The 20,705-nt window shown below is 38.2% G+C and overlaps 1 protein-coding gene across 1 annotated transcript in view; it reads right to left on the reverse strand.

The window, feature by feature from the left end:
* Window positions 1–19,914, reverse strand: part of USH2A (Usher syndrome 2A (autosomal recessive, mild)) — a 589,735-nt gene extending 569,821 nt beyond the window's left edge. Inside the window, 2 exon segments of the mRNA XM_004685238.1 lie at window positions 15,935–16,100; window positions 19,418–19,914. Coding sequence (XP_004685295.1) covers window positions 15,935–16,100; window positions 19,418–19,914 — 663 coding nt within the window.
* Window positions 19,915–20,705: the final 791 nt, after the last annotated feature.

Here is a 20,705-nt window from a genome sequence, read left to right on the forward strand (position 1 = left end):
GTTTCACTCATAGCAGGAGTATAATGGACCAGGCGAGAAAATAACAAAAATAATGAACAACCATATACCAGAGACATTCTGTGGGGGCGGAGTGGGGAATGGGATCAAAACGGTGGGGAGGGGGAAGGGAGGGAAATGCACGGGACTATGGTGGTGGCACAGGGGTTTACAATCGAGATGGAAAAAAAAATGTGAAAATGATGTAAAAATAAACTTTGTAATAAAAAAATAAAAATAAATATAAATAAATAAATAAATAAAAAGATTAACCATCAACTTTTACAATCAAGTTTCAGTTGTTCTAGATATTTAAGTTCACTGATTGTTTTCCATGTGACATATTTTCCCTCATGTTAAAACCTCTGTCTTTTGATGCTTTCATTTTTCCATATGGAAACCACAATCATAAGTATTATTTATGAGTTAAAATATTTAATACTGAAAATTTAAAAGTATCATCCAAGTACTCTGAGATAGGACAGAGTAAATCAACTTCAACCTCTCTCTCCCTACCAATTCACAACCAAGATTCTAGACAAAAAAAAAAAAAAAAAATCAAGTAGCTGATGATTCTGCAAAATGAGCCAAAGCAACATTGTCAAGGGCAGGCAAAACTTGGAGAACTGGAAATGTACAGTGTGTGAAAGGCAGCATGGGAAGAAAACGATGACAAGTCACTATCTGGGACACATCTGGAAACAAGGAAGATGTGGAGCTTGGAGGCAGACACAGAGAAAGTCACTGGAACTCCTAAGAAGGCAAACACCACAACTCTATGTTTCAGTGAGAATAAACTTACTTAACCGAAGAAAATATACAGAGGACAAATAAATGCAGGAGAAGATGTCCTCAATGTCACTAGTCACCAGGAAATGTAGTTTAAAACTACATTGAGACAACTCTGAAGATCTACCGGGGCCCTCCCTGGTGGTACAAGGGGTTAAGTCTCAGCATTATGAAGTTATTGGCAGCCACTGCAGCATGAGTTCAATCCCTGGTCCGGGAGTGACCTACATGGTGCAGCAGACCTCTCCCAATCTAATTGCTGTTGTCCTCAGCCATGTATTTCAATCAATCGACCTGTTCTGTTCCCTACTCTGTCTCTGGTGGATCTTCTCACCCCCCACACCTCTGGTCTGTACCCCACTTCTCACCCCCCACACCTCTGGTCTGTACCCCATAAATGAATACATCTTTAAAAAAAAAGATCTATCAGTATGATGATGGAGGGAGAAGGGAGGAAGAGAAGTAGAGAGAGACAGAAACCAAACATAGCAAATAAATAAGTACTGGTAAAGACACAAACAACTATAGTCTTGTGTTTTGCTGGGAATGCAAAAAAAAATAACTTCAAAGGAAAATATGCCTCTCAGTTGGCAATTTGCCAAATAGTTTGCATCAGTTTAAGGCTAACTGGTATAGACATGTTAACTCGAACAGTCTGTCTTGACACCTGAATACTGTCACACAAACACACTTTGAAACATCCATCCAATAGTTTACCTTTCCAATCACCTATGTATTGAAATCCCATCCTGTCTTATAATTTCTTATAACTGAGACTTTCAAGCACAGTATTACTGATGTTAACAATGCTATACACTTCAATAAACTTTATTTTCTTAAATTGTATAACTTTTCAGTCAAACTATATGTCTCACCAGTTCAGAATTCTTATTAGTCAAACTCAGGAATTGCAACTGCCACTTTAGAATTCCATTTTGATCCTGATGTTTACACGTAAACTCCTATGCCATTTTGATTATACAGGATTAAATTTAAAGGTGTGTTCACAATTCATGCCTCTCAAAACAAAACAAAACAAAAAGTGTGCAATTTAGGGAAATCAAATAGCTAAGGATGAAATTCTAAAGAAGTTGTTCTCAATGAAGGGTGGTATTTCCCTTCTTGGGTCATTTGGCAACATCTGAAGGCATTGTTACTAGTCACTGGGATAGACAAGGAGGAGGAGTGAGGTTTGCTACTGTTATCCAGGGCAGAGAGACCAGACATTCTCCTGACAGTCTGCAATGCACAGGACAGCCCCCGGAACAGCAAGTTATCCTGGAGAAAAAGTTAAGAAATATGCCTAAAAGCAATTAAGGTAATTAATAAGGTAACAACTACTAATAAAGATATGAAATACCAAAATTAAAATTTAGGGAATTTCCTTAACATTTCACTAATGCCACTTCAGCCACGCCACAGCTACAGGCATCTATACTAATGCATTTTCACAGCAACTACACACCCCCTATCTGTTGGCATACAAGACATAAAACAGGACCAATTTAAGAATGATATCAAATATTTTAAGTGAAAGAAAACAGAAAGCCATACAAAAATGAATCCGCACACAAGGAAGTCTTGCATCAAAGACTACACGCACATGGACACGCTTCTGTTCTTAATGCCTGACTCAATAAACAATAGCTTTGGTTATACTAAATCTAAAATTTCACATGAACTTTTATGATAGATTCTACTGGAAATTCTGTTTAGAAGATGTACTTTCTAGTATGTTTTCCAAGGAAGCTTCTGCTATACATTTTAAAAATAAGTCACCTACTCTTAATGCTCAATTACACAAGTGTTAATGATTTAGGACAGGCTATCTAATAGGTTACAACAAAAATTAACAACAGCTCATAATTATATATGCTAATTTGGATAACTCTAATTAATAGAAGAATTTATCCTTGGTATTTATTTTAACCATGATCAAGCATTGCTTATTATTTTAATCACTACATGAACCAGTAACACATGGTACAAATGAACATCAAACTACATATATTAACACAACAAATTCCTAGTCATAAGATCTCCAAGTAATGATGACAATTGCTTTTGCATCACTGACCTCATCCACAGATGAGGTATAAAACAAGGTGGTGGGAGGAAACGGGACATGCAAGGAGACAAGTCCTAATTTTCACAAGTAACTCTCTAACATCCAAAGTGGCTTCCAAAGGCAGGCCTGCCAACATTAATTGAAACAAAATATTGTAAAGTATAAATTACACTATCTCTCCTTGTTCCACCCCTGCTTAATATGAAACATTAACAATTTATGTTTTCCCTGAAGTGTTCCTGGTCACATTAATTAGTTAAAATGTTGACAGGTTGATGCCAAGTTAAGTGGTGCCCAAGTATCAAGTCTATATTTCTAAGTGAGGTTTACTCTCAATTGGCCCAGAGGAAAGGGATGTGTGTCCATGAGCAGTAACCACAGACAGTAAAGAACTTGCTTTGTTTCCTATAGAGTGATTATACTTACAGCCAGTTCGATATTTGGTTCAGACAAAATTTTGACTAATCATTGAACTTCTTGACAAAATGAATGCTGAGAAGTTGTTAAAAGAATCTATAAATGTTTACTCATCGTTTTCTCATAAGCATGCTACAATTAGACTGAACACCATTAAAATAGACACCATTTTTTATTTGTATCAAGTTTACTTCTGTCAAAATTGACTGCAGCATTTGAACTTATATCCTCTTATGTTCTTTTTCGGACCTAATTCCTTTTACGGATGCAAGGGATTCTTACTTCCCATCATTGGAGCCAATGTATAACATTATCAGAAAGAGTTTATAACCAAGTTCATGAAAATATTTAAAAGTCTGGCTCCTTTTAAAAACACTATGAACGAGAAACCGTATACCTAAGCTAAAACTTCATCATGAAAGACAAAGATTTTTCCCTAAGGTTCGGAACAAGGAAAGGATAGTTGCTCTTATCACCATATTCAACAGATCTTTAGAAATTCTTGCTGCTATGAGAGCTAGATAAAGATACATAAGTCATACAGATTGGAAGGATAATTGTTCCTATTTGAAGATGCCCACAGAAAAAATCCTAACAACTTAAAAAAGAACTTTCAGAATAAGTTCAGCAGTCCTTCAAAAGATAGGTTCAAGCTCACAAAATTAACATTTTTATATTTTAACAATAAACATGGAAACTCAACTTTAAACCACAGAGCAATTTCAATCACTCCAAAAAAATAAATATTTATGAATAAATTTAACAAAACATGTATAGGGGCCCTCCCTGGTGGCGCAGCGGGTTAAAGCACTGCACTGAGAAACTAAAGCCACTTCCACATGAGTTCGATCCCCGCCTGCCCCGGAGGTGACCACATGGCGTGGCAGACCTCTCCTGACCCGCCCGCTGCTCCCCTCAGCAGTGTACTTCATCGATCTGCCTGTTCTGCTTCCCGCTCTGTCTCTGGTGAATCCTCTCACCCTCCGCATCTCTGGCCTGTACCCCAGTTCTGTATGAATAAATAAATAAATCTTTAAAAAAAAAAAAAACATGTATAGGAACTGTATGCTGAAAACTGAGATATCAGTACAAAAAAATTAAAGACTACTAAATGAATGGAAATACTATATTCATGGATTGGAAATTTAACATAGCAAAATATATCAATTTTACCTAAGTTCATCTATATATTTAATCCAATTCCTATCAAAATTCCAATAAGTTATTATGTAGACTATTTTAAAACTTATATAGAGTGCACAATCCCTGAAATATGTTTTTAAAAAGTAGCAGCAGATTAAGGAATGAAAATAGGAGGGTAGTTGCTATACCAGGTATTAAGACTCACAGTAGTCGGGAGTTGACTAGATCACTGGAACAGAACACAAATTCCAGAAATATACTCACACCAATATGCTCAGCCAATACTTGACAAATGAGCAAAAGCAAATCACTAGTGCAAAGGGGGCCTTTCCAACTAATGTTTTGTCTCAAGTCATTTGGACATACACTGAGAAAGGTAAACTAGACATTGGTCTAAATCTTGTATCATGTCTATGAATTCAATGTGAAACATATCATTAAATTTTAAATATAAAATTTAGAAAAAATATGGAGAAAAATTTTCAGCAGGCAGGGCTATGCAAAAAATTCATCGATTTAGGCGCCCCTGGTGGCCTAGGAATTAAGTCTCTATTCCTATTACTATTATTATCAGGACTGTCCACCACAACAGCCAGAGTTGAATCCTTTCACTGCCTCAACCCCACTACCTCTGGCTTTACACCCCAGTTCCTCTACAAAAATAAATAATATCCTTAAAAAAAAAAAAAAAAGAATAGATTTGACATTAGTAGCACAATCCATAAAAGGCAGACATTGGACCTCATTAAAATTAAAACATTTGAAAGATTAACAGCATTTCTAAGTATGGTATTTCTTTTTTAAAAATAAACAAGAGCCTTTACTTTGTGAAAGACTCTCTTAAAGAATATAAATATAGAATCCACAACCAATCCCATTGGAAAATAAACAAGGCATGAGAAAATATTTTACTAAACAGGATATAAAGATGACAAATATGCACATGAAAAGAGGGTCTTCATTAGTTAGCAAAGAGGTACAAATTAAGTTCACAATAAGGTTCTAGTACACCACTATCAGAGTGGCTTAAATACAAAATATAGGAACATTTAATCCTAGTAAGGAGGTAGAGAAGCTGAATATTTCACACATTACTGGTAGGAATAACAGTTACTAAAGAAAACAGTTTGTCTGTTTCTTACAACACTAAATATAAAACTACCCACACTCACAGTTTTACTCTTAGGCATTTATCCCAGAGAAAGGAATACTTATGTTAATAAAAACCTACACACAAAAGTTTCCATCAGCTTTGTTTGTAATAGACAAAAGGTAGAAAAGATCCGATGCCTTTCCATTGGTGAATGGTTAAAGAAACTATGTACTTCCATAGCAGGGACTAATACACAGCAGTAAAAAAGAATTACTGACATACTAAAAAACTTAAATTACCATGGAATAAGCAGACTAAAAAAGCCCTGTCCTAAAATCCTTACACTTTCTGTGATGCCATGTTTGTAACATTTCTAAAAAGTAGAGTTTTATAAACAGAGATTAGTGGCTGCCAGAAGTTAGGGACCTGGAGTTCCCATAAAGGGAAGAACAAGTTCATGTGCTTATAAAAGGATCACATGGGGTGGCCTTAGAGAGAGGGAACTGTGTTATATCTTGATTCTTGTGGAGAGAAACAGACACACAAAAACAAGAAAAATGGGAAATATAACTAAAATGGGTAGATTTTATCAATTATAGTATCCTACTACAATTTTCAACACTGTTACCACTGAGAGGAATGAATAAAGGATGTGCTCTCTGAGGATTATTTCTAACAAGTGTCTTCGAATCATTAATTGTGTGTGTGTGTGTGTGTGTGTGTAATAAGAAGGTTTAGAAGCAAATAATTATTATGTATCCTAGACATCTCCAAGGTTAGGTTCCCCAGTTTCCAGTATTTCTGGGTTCTCACTTCTTTTTTGTCGTCTGTATATTATACTGTGAAGTGCTTGACCTGAAATTGCTGCAAGTATTTTAGGGGCTTAAATTATAATGGCCCCCATTTGCCCCAGTGTTCCCACAGAATTCATCTCATTGGCAGCTCACTACATGGACTTCTTCCTACCTACATAACTTTCAACCCAAACATTGACTCGAGCTCCTCTCTACAAATTCCATTAAGTGCCAATACCCCAATGTGTAACATGTCTATTTGGGGTCAATTAATTTGAACAGGGCCAGGAATCTGAAATCTAGAATATAAAACACACTGCACTGTAGGCCCATCATCTGCACTTTCTTGGTCAAGCCCCTGCTTGACACTGCGAGTGGCCAAGGGGCTGAGTCAGCTCAGCTCCTTGAGCTCTGCCTTTTACTCCCCCCAAAACCCACATGCACTTATTCTGCATCCCACCCCCCATGCACCCCAACCCTAGAATCCACACACTCAGTCCTTCCTCCTCAAACTAAAAGCCATGTGCTTCAGTATAAAGAAAATTAATTCTAGTTTTCCTACTTTTAGAATATACAATTCAACCTGAAGATGAATGCTGTCATTTGTTTCTCTCAACTTGCTTAATTGCTCAGTCATTTACATAAACACATGCTTTTTGGAATACAACTTGACACATACTTCACTCACCCCCACCAAACTCTCAGTGCAGAATGCCCTGGTTGAAACCCTTTTGGGACAAAGTAGATGGATCTTGAGGTGACGATGCTCAGTGAAAGAGGTCAGCAAGTGAAAGCCAGTTACTGGCTGATCTAACTCACTTGTGAGCTTTACATAACCAAAGACAACAAACTGTCAAAGAGCAGCAAAATTCATTCATAAAGTCTGAAAAATACTCCATGTAATCTATAGAAAGCAGAATATTACTTTTTCTGACATGAAGTACATATAAAATATGTGTGTATATACACATATAGTTATTTAAAGTATATAAAATATTAGATATGTATTTTAAAATATCAATTTTTTCACTGCTATAAGATAAGAAATCCTATAAGAGCCTAAAATTTGGGGAAAACTTTTCTTAATATTTTAATTAACCTTTCTTTGGTTTGAACATCTGTGGTAGCTTAAACATATGCTCTTATTATGCATCCAAACAATATAGCTGCTTGGTATATTTTTTAATGTTGCATTAAAGAGAGAAAAATACCAAGGGATACAGTATGGGCAAATAAAACTATTCAAGCCCATGTTCAAATAAAGTCCTATTCACTATTTCATTACAGAGTGATGCACACCATAGGCCAAATTCTGCCCCAGGTTATGTGCATGCAGTTCTGTCTTAGTGGGAATTGCTCGTGTGCAACTGGAGGTATCAGTTAGCCCTGTGGGCACAATACTGCCTCCCCTCAAAAACAGCAAAAAATATTTGTCTCATATTTGGCTTTTAGAAAGAAGTGAGTGAATATGAATGACAATCCCATTAGATAATGCTGGCTTTATAAAGCACTACCATCAAATTTTAACCATGGAAAATTTGACAGAATTACCATGTTGGCATTTTCAAGACTAGAAACTGCTAAAACAAATAAGTAGACATTGGAAAATACTCTTTATAGCAATTTTCAATTTCAGTAGTATATATAATAAATTTCACTATAACATTTGTACAACGATTTTTTATATATGTTGTACATTTTATAGCTATTGGCCAAGAATCTATTTCCTAGCAGGAAAAATTGCTAAATCCTTCAAATATCAGCTTCCAAGTTTAAATGTTAATTTATTCACAACTTGCTTTAGATCTCAATAGGAGGTTTTTCCATAAGAATGTTCTTAATGACCTTAAATGTTTGCTATGAAATAAGAGAGCTAACATTCTAACCTGACAGCACACACACGCGCACACACACACTCAAAACACAGTAGTATGAAATAAGATCTTTTTGCAATTATTAATTAAACAAAACTTTTTGCAGTCTATACACTTATGTCTTAAATCACTTACAGAAAGACTGTAAAATCATGGGGAAAATCATGGTGAAAAGGAAAATTTCTCAGTTCTCTGTAAAGTTCTCTGCCACCTTTTTCAGCCTTTTTCATTTAATACATAACATTCCTAAAAAGCCAGCCCTCTCCCCTTACCAACAAGTGTCATTTAAAAATATTGTTCATCTGTTCCTGCTCTATAGAATTTCCTCTTTTCCACTTATTAAAAAAATCCTTCTATCATAATTAATACACATCCTGCCTTCTTTACACAGCTTTCCTGAAATACCTGAATTGGAGCTAACTATTTCCCATCTTGTATTCTGATTATTTTATTACACTTTTTAATCCACCAAGGAAGGATTATAGGGAGAGAAGGACTTTAGGGGTAGGAGCAGGAATTTCCCAACAATACTGATTTCTATAGTTGAGAATTACTGTCCTGAGACAGGTCTAGCGCTTAGGTACTGAGTATCAAATATCCAATTCACTTTCAGTGTTTCCTCTGGGGCAAAGGAAACCATTCTCTGCACAAATAGCCAAGCCAGGAATCTGGATTCATCAGCAAGCCCCTTGCCTTACCCTCCACATTGCTTCCATCACAAAGTCCTTTGTTTTAAATTCCAAAACAGCGCTCAGTGCCACCCAGGCCACTGCATGTTTACAGGGCCCCTGTTAGATGAAGATAGTATGGAACATATCACTCGAGCAATAAATTTTCTTCTTGTCATTACACAAAACTGTTCTTTGTGCAGACAAAATAATCTCAGGAAAAGTTAATCAGCTCATGTCATCTATTTTCTCTCCTCCTCAACCTGTCCCCATTCCCTCCCCCAACATACAGCATTTCCAGAGTCCATGGAAAAGGTGTCCCCTGGCTAGCAGTGCTCTTTAATGTCTCGCCTGCCCTGGCCATGAATAAATTTTATTCATGGGCCAGGTCCCACTTCTGCAGCACAATCCCTCGATGGTCTCTCCCCTTCTCACAGGCAACCAACTCCCTCTTGCAAAAGGGCTTTTACATTTGGTTGCTATGTTGGGCACAAAGTTCTTTACTTTTTGGTCTACTTGAATCATAGGCGTTCTCTTAATCACCTGTTGTTAATCAGCTAACTTGGGACTCCCCCATCATATCCCTAAGGAGAGACTGAAATTTTAGGTCCCAGTGCCTGTGAATGTGAAGTTATTTGGGAAGTACCTTTGCTTCTGAAAATGTAAAAAAAAAAAAAATGTGCAGATAAACTCTTACTAAATTAACTCATACACAAAGAGGACTGGGGACTACGTGATGATAGATGCAGAGATTAACATGGTGTGGCTAAAAGCCAAGAACTGTGGCAGACACCAGAGGCTGGAGGCAGCGGGAAGGCCTCTCAACTTCAGGTTTCAGAGAGAGCGTGCCTCTGGACACTGTTGCTTCAGCTTTCTACCCTCCAGAACTGAGACAATCAGCTTCTGTTTTTATACGCCCAGCTTAAATTTTACTCAGGGCAGGCCTAGAAAACTAAAACACATATTATTTCCTCAAGTAAGACTTCCCTGATTTCAGATACTTGTTCAAGGCACAGCACACACTAGTTAAAATTTTGCTTTCACTGGGGTGATTATCCGATTGTCTTTTGCTCCCAATCTACTTTAAGCTCCATCAAAGCAGGGACTTGCAGAATTTAAAGTACTGTCAGACATCATTCTCTTCACGTCACATTCATAGTATAAACTAAAAAGGTCAGATTTATCTTTGTCCCCCAGTTACAGGGAAAAAGGCATCTAACATTTTGAGACATAACAAAATTTTCCCAGGGTTACACAGTTCTTAGTAAAATGTCAAGAATTAAAGTCTTGCTGCCTGACTAAATGTTTTCTTTTCCACTGTGTGGTGAGGGACAGAATTACACTTGGACTCTTGATGGTGAACCTAATGTGGTTATATACAACACTGATTTATAATGATGCAATGCAGAAACACTGTAAGACAATGCTGTTTCAACAATAAAATGCAAAGTACAGAGAATAATGTTTACTAAGATGGGTTTCCCTCTTTCCACAGTCAAGGCAGATGATGCTGCCCTTCTTGCTACTATTGTGTCCTAACAAGTTTGGTCCGCTATAGTAAAGGTCAGGTGATCAAGATGTACTAAGTAGAATATTTCCCCCCCCCTTTTTTTTTTTAAAGATTTATTTATTTGTTCATACAGAACTGGGATACAGGCAAGAGGCTCAGGGGCGGTGAGAGGATTCACCAGAGACAGAGTGGGGAGCAGAACAGGCAGATAATGAAGTACACTGCTGAGGGGAGCAGCGGGCGGGTCAGGAGAGGTCTGCCATGCCATGTGGTCACCTCCGGGGCAGGCGGGGATCCAACTCATGCAGAAGTGGCTTTAGCTTCTCAGTGCTGTGCTTTAACCTGCTGCGCCACCAGGGAGGGCCAGGAATATTCCCTTTTTAATCCTCTGTAGTTTCTCCTGACTGCCATCAGCCATATAAATGTCAAGCAGGATTTTCTATAAAACTGCATTCTACCTTGCATTTAGACCACTGTATCAATGAGGGATATAGTTGTGAAATCAACTGATTTAAATTATGTATGGAAACCATATAAATACATGAACCATTATAAATATTTATAATATAAATATGTCCAAACTTGTATAAAATTAATTTGTATTTACATTACAAACATGTATTTTATGCTCTTACATTTTTGGCAAGGGTCTTTACAGTGACTAAGTTTATAATGATTTATTATTGTTTAGTTAAAGGTCAGAGAAACTTGAGATTATAAATTTAGAGTAATTTAACCTTCTAAGAGCTCATTTTTCTCATCTCTATAATGGAGATAATATAAGCCAACGTCAGAGAACTACTATTAACATTTGAAAATTAAGAATGTACAAAGTTTAATACAGTGCACATAATCAAGACTCAATAATAGCAGCTATTATCATCATTTTAACTGATTATTCTGAAAAGCTTCATTAAATTCTATTGATCTCTACTTAATTTTGAAAAACCTTAAACTACTGAACTAACTTGGGTGACACTCAGCTGGCTACAAACAGGCTTTGCACAAATAAATACACACATTAAAAAAAAAAAAAAAGTAGAGTTACAGGAAATGAACTTGATAAAAAGAAAGGTACAGCTCAGAGTCACGGAGTAGGGATTGAGACAGTTTTCTCCTGAGAACCCAGGACGTAAGTTTACTGACCAGACGAGGCATCTCCCACAAGGCCGCACGGGCAATTTATGTTCCTTCAAATCAATGGGGACATGGAAATGCCTTTATAAAGTGTGCACATGGGCATACACTCCAGAGATTAATTGAGAGACGTGGTGTATCTATTCTAACAAATGTTGGTTCAATTGCATTTTCCTTTTCTCCAGACTATCAATAGTTTTCCTTTCTCAGATTGAATACATAAATCAAAAGAACATTTCATGAACAAACTATGAGTATGAAACTCCTATTCTTCATATATCGATTCTTAAAACTTTATTTACTCATGTGATTTTCCCTCTAGTGTGTCAAATTACTACTGCTCTTTCCATGCTATTGTAGTGCAAACCATCTTTGGCTCTTGAATTGTCTGAGTTATCCAGGAGCTTTTGAACACTGAAAAAACCTGAATGACCCCATTGCTAAGCCATTTCTTGGCTCCAAAGTGGCTGTGATTCATCAGCTTCAATTATAGTAATTGTTTCACTGCATTTCAGTATAATTCCTGAATAATAACTATACTAATGCTTCTTTGATACTACTTGTCCTATAAAATGTGTGGAATTGCTGAAGGGAAAAAGTATTTCCATAGGAAGCTCTGAAGGTTTCCTTTTAAATGGTAAGCAACAAAATGCAAATACATGGGGTCTCCCTGGTTACCTAGGGGTTAAATCCCAGCATTACAAATGCAAAGGCCCACTGTGATGGCCTGAGAGATAACTCTGGCCAGGGAGCTGATGGCACAGCAGTGCAGCAGACCTCTCCTGTCTAAACTGATGCTCCCCTCAGCAGTGTATTTCAGTAGATCTGCCTCTCTGCTCCCCATTCTGTCCCTAGTGTAGCTTCTTACTCCTCTCACCCAACCCCCACCCGACACCTTTTGCCTGTACCCCAATTCTTATATGCAAAAATAAATAAAACCTTCAAACACAATGTTAAATAAATACAAAATAAAAAAATGTAAAATCACTTCCAAGCTGTTTTACCTACCAATCCATACCAAACTGATGTAAAATCCTCTCATGTATTTCAAAGCTTCTTTAAAAGAAAACTTCTTTAAAAGAACATCAAGTGATTTCTTATACCAACCACAGTGTGTGCTGAGTCGGTATGAAAACTGAGCTTTAAAAAATTGCTAATGTTATCAGTGTTCCCCATTTGATAATAAAAAGTCAGAATTGATTTTTTCTACTTTTAGTACAAAAAATATGACATAACGAATTTCAGCTTGATATAATTTGAAATAGCCAATATAATAAACCCCAAAGTGAAATTTAAATTGGCAATCATGTCAGATTCTAGTCCCTGAATGAATATTAATTTAAAAACTAATCATTTTCCAACAGGTTGAAGCTTCAAAATGCTAGTTCTTGAATAAAAACTATTAGATCCATCACTATAATATTGGGTATTTTTTTTTTGTTTAAGAAACCAGACTTCCAATATTCAGCATGCCTGCTTCTTCACAGCATCATTTTTGCCAAGGGATTTAATTATTTAAAACTCATTTCTTTTTTCTGAATTTAGAATTTTGAAATTATAATTTTGATTTTACTGATGGGAAGCTGATACTGAGTCAACTGTCTGAGGTAAGGCATAATTATATATCTGTTCATTTTACTTCACTAGGCCTTTCTAAGTTAAGTTGCTTTCTGAGCCAATCCCATGAATAAAGGCATGTGTTTTACATATGGTACATACATGTTCACATCTATATGTATGGCATGTATATATATACTGATTGTAACCATACTGAACTGAGTGAAAACACACATACTTTAATTGCAGACTTGCAATTTGAAAACTGACTAAGCAGATTATGAAGTATATGTTCTGTCTTATGTCGAGCATAGTAGAAATACCTAATCCTAAAATCCAACAGAATGTGGATGCAGTATCTACCAATAAACGCTATGTAAATTAGATGTCATAATTAAATATTTTCTTTGCAGTGAAAGAGTTGCAAATTGCACTAGTCCAAAATTTGCCTATAAAATCTACCCAAATGGAATTTGCCTGCTTAATACCAAGCAGGAAAAAAGTGAAAGCCTCATCTTGACCCACAGCAGCTCTGTCACAACCTGCATGTCCCCGCACATCTCCCCAGCTCACCATGCTTTAAAGGCGCCTCACTCTACACTCACATTTTTATGCAGAAGTCAAGGACACATGATTTTGTCCCTCTGCTAAATTACAAAAATCCTATGTAATATTAGGAAGCCAAGTAAGTGAATTTGTTGGCTTACAGGGTAGCATGCTCTGAAACAGATTTCCCTCCTTGGAATCGCTTGTCCTCACTGCTTTGCAACAACTTTCAGAAATGAACACATTCCCTATTGGACCTCTGTAACAGGAACTATTACCAATTTTCAGAATAGATCTTAGATCTTATAAGCCAGTGTCCAATGTAAAGGAACCCTTAATAGATCTCCAATTGAAAGTCAAAAATAGCTTGAGAATTTTCATTTGCACGAACCAGCACCTCATAACTCCAGCCCCCTGAAACAATTTAAAAAACGCCATAAAAACGACCAATATGAAAGATATTTTGAAAGTCATGTCACTGTTTAATTCTGTGATTTTAATGGAAAATGTAGGCTAGCTGCACTCCCCCCCCAAAAAAAAATCATAATAACATTATGTAAAAATAAAGTACATAAATTGGAAAGGACAAGTTTTCTCTTTCTAGGCAACAGAAATGAAGCAGTCTCATTAAATCATAACTACAGTAACCTTTTCTTGAAAGAAAGGGAAGATTTAAAGATGTACAAAGAATTTTTGCTTAAACCCGGAAATGACTCATATTTGACAAGTATTGAAATGATAATGTTGATTTCAATAGGCACACTAAGAGCATTTTATTCCCAGGAGAGTAATTCAGTCACGGTTAAGTCTTCACATTTAGATTTTAAACTTTCTACCTAAAAGCTTTTAACTTACTACTGTCTGCTAAAACATGGCAGTTTCCCAGATGAGGCAAAAGAAAGGCCAGTGAAAAGAATGTTTTTATCATGATTGATACAAAAATATGCAACATATATATCTGGTTAGCCTTTTCTGCAGACTCCCTGGCTTTCGCAGTTTCTGTTTTTCCATATTTCACATTGTAACCAGACCCCCCTGTACCGGTCAGTGGGTGGAACTGGCAGCCTGAGGACCACCTGTCTGCTAACCACCAAACAGCAGTGAGCACTGATGCACTGAAGCTATCTTGTGCTGTAGTCAGCACCAGACAAGACCATGCTCTTGGAGGGCCTTTCTACCCTGGTGGCATGGCCATGCTGCTCCCTGCCAACCGCTTGGCTAACTCACATGCCAACAAATTCTGAGTAGGTAAGGCACAGCTGATTCAGTATTACTTAGCTAATACCTCCCCACAGAACTCATTCGTGGCTACCTCTTTGCGTTTATAGTTACAATTTTCTTGCTGTGACTTTTAAAGCACTGCTCTGCAAATAACATGGCAGGATTTTAGTTATAGTATGGGAAAATGAAGATATGTACAAAGTGTATTGATAGTCTCAAGAACAGAGTCTATGCTGAAACAACCTTTAAAACCAAACAGCAATCCCTAAAACCCTGTAAGGAGTTCACCTCATTCCCTGCTTCAGGGTGGGAAAACATGTGAGAACTCAAAAATGACTGTCATGATGACTGAGGTGCTCATGTCCTCTAAGTGGAAACCCTCTAAGGGGTCTGGGTTGACCCCTGTCTAGATGGCCCTATGGGAACATATACTGGAAAGTGGGTACTCCAGAGGCCTGCTTTGAAAGGCAAGGGAGATTTTTGGAACCGTGCAGAAACAAAAGACTAGGCTATGTCTCTATCCTAAGGACAGTAAAATACCAGACATCTCACAGTTATCTCAGCCTTTAGCAGCTTCTAAGGTCAATGCAAACTGCTGTTGACAACTAAAGTAATAATATAACACCTTCTGAGTATCTCAAGTGTCAAGTTCAGTAGTTTTAAGGTCAGTATCTTAATGCAACAGCCAAATTTTATTCTCATCTTCAGATGCTTTTTGACAACGACGGGTGTTTAAAAAAAAAAAAGGCAGTAATTTTAATGCTGCCATGATGAGTAAAATTACTACTAGATACTAGAAGAGCCCCACATATTTTTGAAGAAAATAAAATACATTAATCAAATAAAACAAAAATTTCCAGAGAATTTTACTCCAGGAAGCAGTGTCCAAAGATTTTGTGAGAGCTTTTACAAACAGCTTCAGAGAAGGAAGGAAATGCTGCATTATCAAGATAAACATCATGAGATAATTTAACTTTTTTTTAAATTGTTGTCACTTACACATCCTGGAAATCTCTATTATATTGCTTTCAATTTTCTTGGGAAGACACCATGCAAAGGAAATAAAGGGAGAGGGATCCTGTGTTTAAACAAATGTTAAGTACTTTTTTATTTTACTCACCTGCACAAAGAGACGAATCCATCTCTTCACAAGAATTCTCCCCAGTGTCATTACTTTTATTGGAGGCTGCAAACTATCTACCGTGTGATAATAAAACATGGTCTCTTTCTCAGATACTGTGAGTTTGAACACGGTCTGCTCATCCACTGTCTGTTCTGTGACACACCTTAGGAAGCAACCAGAAAAGAGAAAAGGTCAGCATCCAACCCAAACAGCAGCTCAGGCACTGTGCAGTGACAGTGGCGTGAAAACACCCCCAAACTCCATTCAAAAGGGGGCACTATGAATAAGCACCCAAATGTCATCGCACTCAGAACTAGGTTTGGTATAGAGTTTGATTTTAATAAAATAAAGTTATTATTTACAAGATATTCCCCAGCACCTCTGCATCCTTTCTTAGAGTGTGGTGACAGGAACTAAAGTAGTTGAATCATCCTACAAAGCTAACCCTTCGCCCACTGGCACATTAACTCATCAGGGATCCTTTTCTATGATATGGCACAAACCACTGGATACTGCATTGTCCAAATCATCACCACCGTTTGTTTGTTTGTTTGTTTGTTTTTAACGGAAGGAGAATTTAGTGTTCTTAGATGGCTCCAAACAGCTAGCTAGTCCTGGTGTCAGAATCACTCTATTTAATTCTGCTGATGGAATGGAGAATAGACTATTATCTTTACTTCATCGTGAGTGGCCAGAAGCTAGTTGATGTCTGTGTAATGACTAGAGGCTCTCAATGGCCTCAAAACCCAAATGAAGCACCGATGCAGTGCTGATGCTCCTGCATGAAAAGCCTTCCCGCCCCGTAAGAATGCAGTGCAGTTAACAGTCACAGCTTCAAGAGATTTTTGGAAAATGTCTAGGTCTTGCGTCAGGCCAGTGCTGCCTCAGTCATGACAGCAGCCACTTCCCAACAGATCGTGAGGACAGAAGTGAGCTTGATCAACAGCAAACCCTCAAAAATGAGGGGTTGGGGTCAAGTTGAGTAGGAAGCATCAGAGAGCAAAAGGAAGCCTGGGCCAACCAAGAATCGCTGCTCGTGATGTTTTGCATCTTTTCATACTAGGCACATTTTCCAGAAATTACTCCCATTCACTTGCATTGACTCTTTCCCAGAGGTGAGAGGTATAAACAGAACTGGAGAACAATCCTCAACAGTCCCTGTTTTACTGCCACTGCCTTACTGTATTTTATATGTATATTTGGTAACAAAGTTCTGAGGGCAAGTATATTTTTAATTTTGGGAAATAGGCATAATTGATATGATATAAAGGTTCTATGAACGGTAGAAATAGAGACTTATGGAAACCCAACTGTGATTTTATTTAACTCTTTAGTAGGTGGGTATCTCTAAGCCACTGGAAGGAAAGAGTTTGTCTTTATCCCTTACCCCTGGGTCTCAAAACATCTACGAATAGTCTGCTTCTATTAGTTTTTCTTGAGTTTAAATCTACAAGTTAGAATTTGACCATTACTCAAGAATGTATTTACTAAATGCAGGCTTATTTCCCCAAGCTTACTGAAAATGCATTTCTTAATATGTTATTGATTATCTTCCTTGCTATTTTGTTTGCTTGTAAACATACTAGCTTTGGTAGATAATGAATGTGAGAGGCAGTCAGGTAGCAAAATATTTAGGAACTGGATTTATTCTGCTCCTGGATAAACAATAATTGGATAATCCGTGTTTTGTTTGTTTTACTTATCTAGTGCAAACACCCCGAAATTCCCCCAATTCCCATAGGCCTTTTAGTTTTTGAGAATGGAAATGACCTTGATACATGGAACTCTCAAGACCACACACAATGTGCTACTGCCTCTATGAATATATCTCTATCTTATTTATACCAAATAATATCAAGAGAAAACAAATCTAGTAGAGACATACTCATTCATTGAGAAAAGTTTGGGAAAAAATATTTTATCTGAGCTATTTTTCAAGATAATTTTTTCATGATTTTTGGGACATCAATTACATAAACTGAGTAGACGACATTTACTGACATTTCAAACAGTAAGAAAACAGGATTTTTTTTGGGGGGGGGGGAGCTACAGTAATAAGGGCAATAGCTTGTGATTTCTTTCCAAAAAAAAAAAAAAAGGAAAAACAAAATAAAAGTACTTTCATTGGGCAAATGAAAGCTAAACACCGAAGACATGTAAGTGATATTTGCATATAAGCAAAGACCTTTCTGGTTTGTTTCACACATTTTTAGATAGTCGGTTAACACTCTCACACAAAGAATATATTGCAAGGTAAGAGGAGTGCCGCAAAAAGAAAATAAGTAAAATGCATCAAATTAAATTTTCCTATAATTTTCAGACTGAGTCTCAACACTAAGGGGAAACACACTATTACAGAACGGGAAGCAGATGGCTGTAAACTAAAGAAAGGATGTTCAGGAAGTGCAACTCCACACTGGCCAAAGCCGTGCCCCTGGGGCCAGGTGGCAGGCAAGCTTTTGAGAACCTCACACTTACTAAACATTCCCTACCACCTGGAAGAGGCAAACATCACAAGATAAAAGTTGACTTTTCCAAGAGGGAGTTTTATTCAAAAATTTGACCCACAGTATTAACATCCTCCATACATCAAATAAATACACATCTCTTCCTGGGAAGGTAAGGACGTATAAAGGACAGCCCTAAGCCCTCAGGAAGTGGTCTGCCTACACTGTTATAAAGACTGGTTGTTTCTATGAACCTAGACCAAGACCAAAAGTATCAATGATTCACATTACAGGTTTCCCTAATATGCAAAAGCAGAGTGTTCTGAAATGTTTCATCGTCAAAATGCCATAAAATCATAATGCAAAAAGTTTTCTGTGAATATATCCAGAGCACCCCCCACCCCCATGACCTGCCAAGTCATACCAAATAGCCCGTAAAACCTAAACCAACACTAAGATCTGGTTAAAAGCAGGAAACTACCTATATAAAGTAGTTCTGGGAACAGACCTTGGAGGGCCAGTCTGGCTGCGCGGGCTCCACTGTCTCTAGAGCAGCTTCTACAAAACTAACACTGATGCTCTTGTCACTTTCACCTGCTATGGAAGTGAAACAGCCACCGCCCAACCTTTTTGGATTTCTTTGGTTAACAAAAAACCAATTCTAACGTCTATCTGGCAGTAATGCTATGTGGTAGTATGTAGAGGGGAAACTTGTACTCATCCTCATACCCCAAAGCTCAAGATAGTGTAGAGATTTAGCTTCATTATTGGGGAGTAAATGAATGCATGTCAACATATGACCTTTTTTTGAGGACTCACTATCTCCATGGAAAAGAGGGGAAAAAAAATTAACTCAGGAATATACGCCTGGAACAATGTAACTTGAGTAGGGAAGGGCATCTAGGGCCAGCCCTCAAGCATGACTTCCACAGGGTTCACCTTCTTTACTGGCCTGGAGTTCAAGCTGCTGTCAACTTCAGAGCTACTGACTTCTCAGGCCCCTGGGAAAGCTTATACCAGCACCACTACTTACATTACACCTCCTTCCTCAGATTTCAACCACGTGGCCAGAGCCAGTGATGCCGCCAGCCTTGGAGATGGAGAAGAAAAGCAATTCTTATGATTTCCAAAAATAAAACTGGTAGAGCGGCGACGAAGACTGGGAGGTAGGTCGTGCTCACGTGCAGACAGGCAGCTCCCAAGGCCCAGGCAGAAGGGGGCAGCAGAGGTAGGGGGTGAGGGCCTGACTGGACAGTCCTGAAGGCAAACCCTCTGGGTGCAGAGCCAGTTACTGTCCACAGCAGCAGAGTCATCACAGAGCATGCTTCTGGTCAGGAGCCCACAGGTTGCCTGGCTTGGCACAACAGAAATATTCTTGAACACGCCCACATTCTCCAGCCTTGGGAAAAGGCCCTGCCTGTCAGCGGGCCACGGGGAAGCAAAATAGGTGAAGAGCAATGCTTCAGTGAGGCACAACCAGAAACCCAAGCCAGAACAAGAGGCAGGTGATTCATGTTTACAGAAAAGCATTCTCTTCCCAGTCCGGTGGCCCTAAATAAGTAATAAGGCCCACGGCGCTTGCCAGCAAAACTTGAAAGCAGGCTGCTTTAAGGGACGTGGAGATGCTCCATTTTCGGGAAACTAAAGGCACGTTTTCACACCGAGGGGAGAATGAAGGCTTTCGCAGTGGTGACAAAGACATGGGCAGCACTGGTGTCTGGGAAGCAAAAACAGTGTCAAGGAAAAGCGTAAGTTCAACCTAAACATGAGGCTTCTGGGCCCTGGAGCAGAAACAACTCAGAAACAGTTTGAAGTGCAATCTGATATTCCTGGTAAATACCTTCGCTTTATTGGGCACATCAAGCACTTTAAAAGCCCACAGGGTTCTGGGGTGGATACCTGCATCTCCTACACATTTTTATTGCTGGCTTTCTCTGACGAGTCCCCCACCCCAGGGAAGAAGCATTTGGCTCTGCTTTACAAGGTGGAGAAGGGAGTAAGTTTCCTGGCAATACGCACTGCAGAGCTAACCGGCAGGTGTCCCAGGGAAGCCTGCGGAACTCATGGGGCCTTCCCCCCATCGCTAGGCAGGCAGCAATCTTAAGCTCCCAGGAAAGCTGATTAGCAGCCCACTGCCATCTGCCCCACCTACACCTTAGCTTTGGTGTATTTAGCAAAGGTTTGTGTCAGTGCACCTCCTAAGGCCACATCTTTGTGGGTTAGAGATGCACCCCTAATACTATATAAGTAACTGTACTGAGAAATAAGGGGAGCTACCATTTCTTTATTGCATTGCAGCCAGTCCCCTCAGTGTGACAAAT

This window comes from Condylura cristata, unplaced genomic scaffold, assembly GCF_000260355.1.
Source record: "Condylura cristata isolate star-nosed mole 26May11 unplaced genomic scaffold, ConCri1.0 scaffold00018, whole genome shotgun sequence".
Classification (NCBI taxonomy): domain Eukaryota; kingdom Metazoa; phylum Chordata; class Mammalia; order Eulipotyphla; family Talpidae; genus Condylura; species Condylura cristata.